This window comes from Triticum dicoccoides, chromosome 5B, assembly GCF_002162155.2.
Source record: "Triticum dicoccoides isolate Atlit2015 ecotype Zavitan chromosome 5B, WEW_v2.0, whole genome shotgun sequence".
NCBI classification, from domain to species: domain Eukaryota; kingdom Viridiplantae; phylum Streptophyta; class Magnoliopsida; order Poales; family Poaceae; genus Triticum; species Triticum dicoccoides.
Genome location: NC_041389.1, coordinates 355,609,124 through 355,611,125, shown reverse-complemented (window position 1 = coordinate 355,611,125; position 2,002 = coordinate 355,609,124). Strand labels below are relative to the sequence as shown.

General features: G+C 53.0%; 1 protein-coding gene across 1 annotated transcript in view; it reads left to right on the top strand.

Annotated features, from left to right (window-relative positions):
• The first annotated feature begins 283 nt into the window (after positions 1 to 283).
• The window catches only part of LOC119308972 (3-ketoacyl-CoA synthase 17-like), a 4,202-nt gene continuing 2,483 nt past the window's right edge, over positions 284 to 2,002 (top strand). Inside the window, exon 1 of the mRNA XM_037585105.1 lies at positions 284 to 1,310. Within this exon, the coding sequence (XP_037441002.1) occupies positions 361 to 1,310 (950 nt within the window). The 5' untranslated portion in view covers positions 284 to 360. The remainder of the gene's footprint in view (positions 1,311 to 2,002) is intronic.

Sequence of the window (2,002 nt, the reverse complement as noted above, 5' to 3'; positions counted from 1 at the left end):
AACACATCCGAACTGGTCAGTGGAGTTCAATACAGACCCACACCGGATGACAAAACACGTCTATGGTCCGCTTTGAAGATGTCCTAAGAGAGAACCAAGGTATATTTGTTTAATATTTTTTTTCATTTTATATTGACTATTCGCCTAAAATCCAGATTGTATTCTAGTTGCATATATATATGGTCTGATACACCAAGTATATATATGCGTCTACGCTAGTACACTACACTTGCCATGCTAGTATGGGTTTTGGCTTGTTGCCTATAAATACAAGAGGTGTTGTTTCACTCCAAAACCCAAAGCCTGCCAGCACAGTCCTTTCCTAGTCCCTACCACGCGCCGCGCCTCTAGCTCTCGGCCATGTCGTCGTCCATGGCCGCGGCCGTGTCGTCGCTCCGCTCCCTCCCACTCCACACACTCGTGCCGCTCGTGGCCTCGGCGCTCGCCTTCGTAGTCACCGTCTTCCGGCGCGTTCTTCGGCGGCAGCGGCCGGTGTACCTGCTCAACTACAGCTGCCACCTTCCGGACGCGGACCGGCAGTGCAACCTGGAGGTGTGCGAGTACTTCGGCCTCCGCTCCAAGCGCTACACCGACGAGACCGCCGACTTCATGCGGCTCATCTTCCGCAAGTCCGGGCTCGGGCAGGAGACCTTCGCGCCGCCCTTCATCTTCTCCGGCAAGTTCGAGAAGACGCTGGCGTTCGCCATCCAGGAGGCCGAGGAAGGCCTCTTCACCGTGGTGTCCCAGCTGCTGGCCAAGTCCGACGTCTCCCCGCGCGACGTCAGCGTCCTCATCGTCGCCTGCTCCATGTTCTCCCCCCAGCCGTCGCTGGCGTCCATGATCGTGCGCCGCTTCAAGATGAAGGACGGCGTCAAGGTCTACAGCTTCGCCGGGATGGGGTGCAGCGCCGGCACGGTGGGCATCGACATGGCGGCGCGGCTGCTGCGCGTGCAGCGCCGCCCGGGGTACGCGCTGGTGGTGGTGACGGAGAACACCAGCCTCAACTGGTACTTCGGCAACAACAAGCACATGCTGGTGACCAACTGCATCTTCCGCGTGGGCAGCGCGGCGGCGCTCATCACCGACGTGCCCGCGCGCCGGGCCGACGCCAAGTACGAGCTGCTGCGCACGCTGCGGACGCACCATGGCGCCGACGACGCGGCGTACAACGCCGCCGTGCAGATGGAGGACGAGGACGGCGGCGTGGGCGTGGCGCTCACCAAGGACCTGGTGCGCGTCGCCGGCGCCGGCCTTCGCAGCCACATCGCCACCCTCGCGCCCTACGTGCTCCCTGTCTCCGAGCTGCTCAGGTACCGTACGTGCTACCACGTCGCGACGCTTCCCACCTCTGCGCGCGCATTTAACATATCTACTGCACCGTCCATATTTTTCCAGGGGCCAGTAAAACTTTACTACTAGTCTGGTATCGCTGCAACACTGCCACTTTATAAACAACTTTTCACCTAAACACAGCAATGCTCCTACGTCAGTATTAATTTCTACCTGCCTTGAAATAAAATCCACCCATGATCTAATGCATATGCTCTTTTTAGAAGAAAGAAAAAAATTATTGTTCATTTTTTTTTTTGAAAAGGGGTTTACCCCCGCCTCTGCATCAGAAAGATGCATACGGCTCATCTTATCAATAAAAAAGTCCAGCAATATGAGCTCTTTTTTCTTTTGAACAAATTCAATATGAGCTCGGCAGTTTCCCTAATACATCTGTAACTAAATATAAGACATTCTTGCAGTTTAAAAACGTCTTTTATTCAGTTACAGAGGTAGTACGTGACTTACCATATTTTTATATCAAACTTAACTTGATGGTTGCATATTATTGAAACTTTGTAATTTTTCGTTTGCAAAAGTACATTCTTGGCAGTTTCACGTTTCTAGATCTAAAGTTGCGCTCATTATTTTTGTGCAACATAAAATTATTGGGCGTATCGACCTAGTGAGAAATGACCGAATGAGCATCGACAAACAGTATGCGGCCAAAATT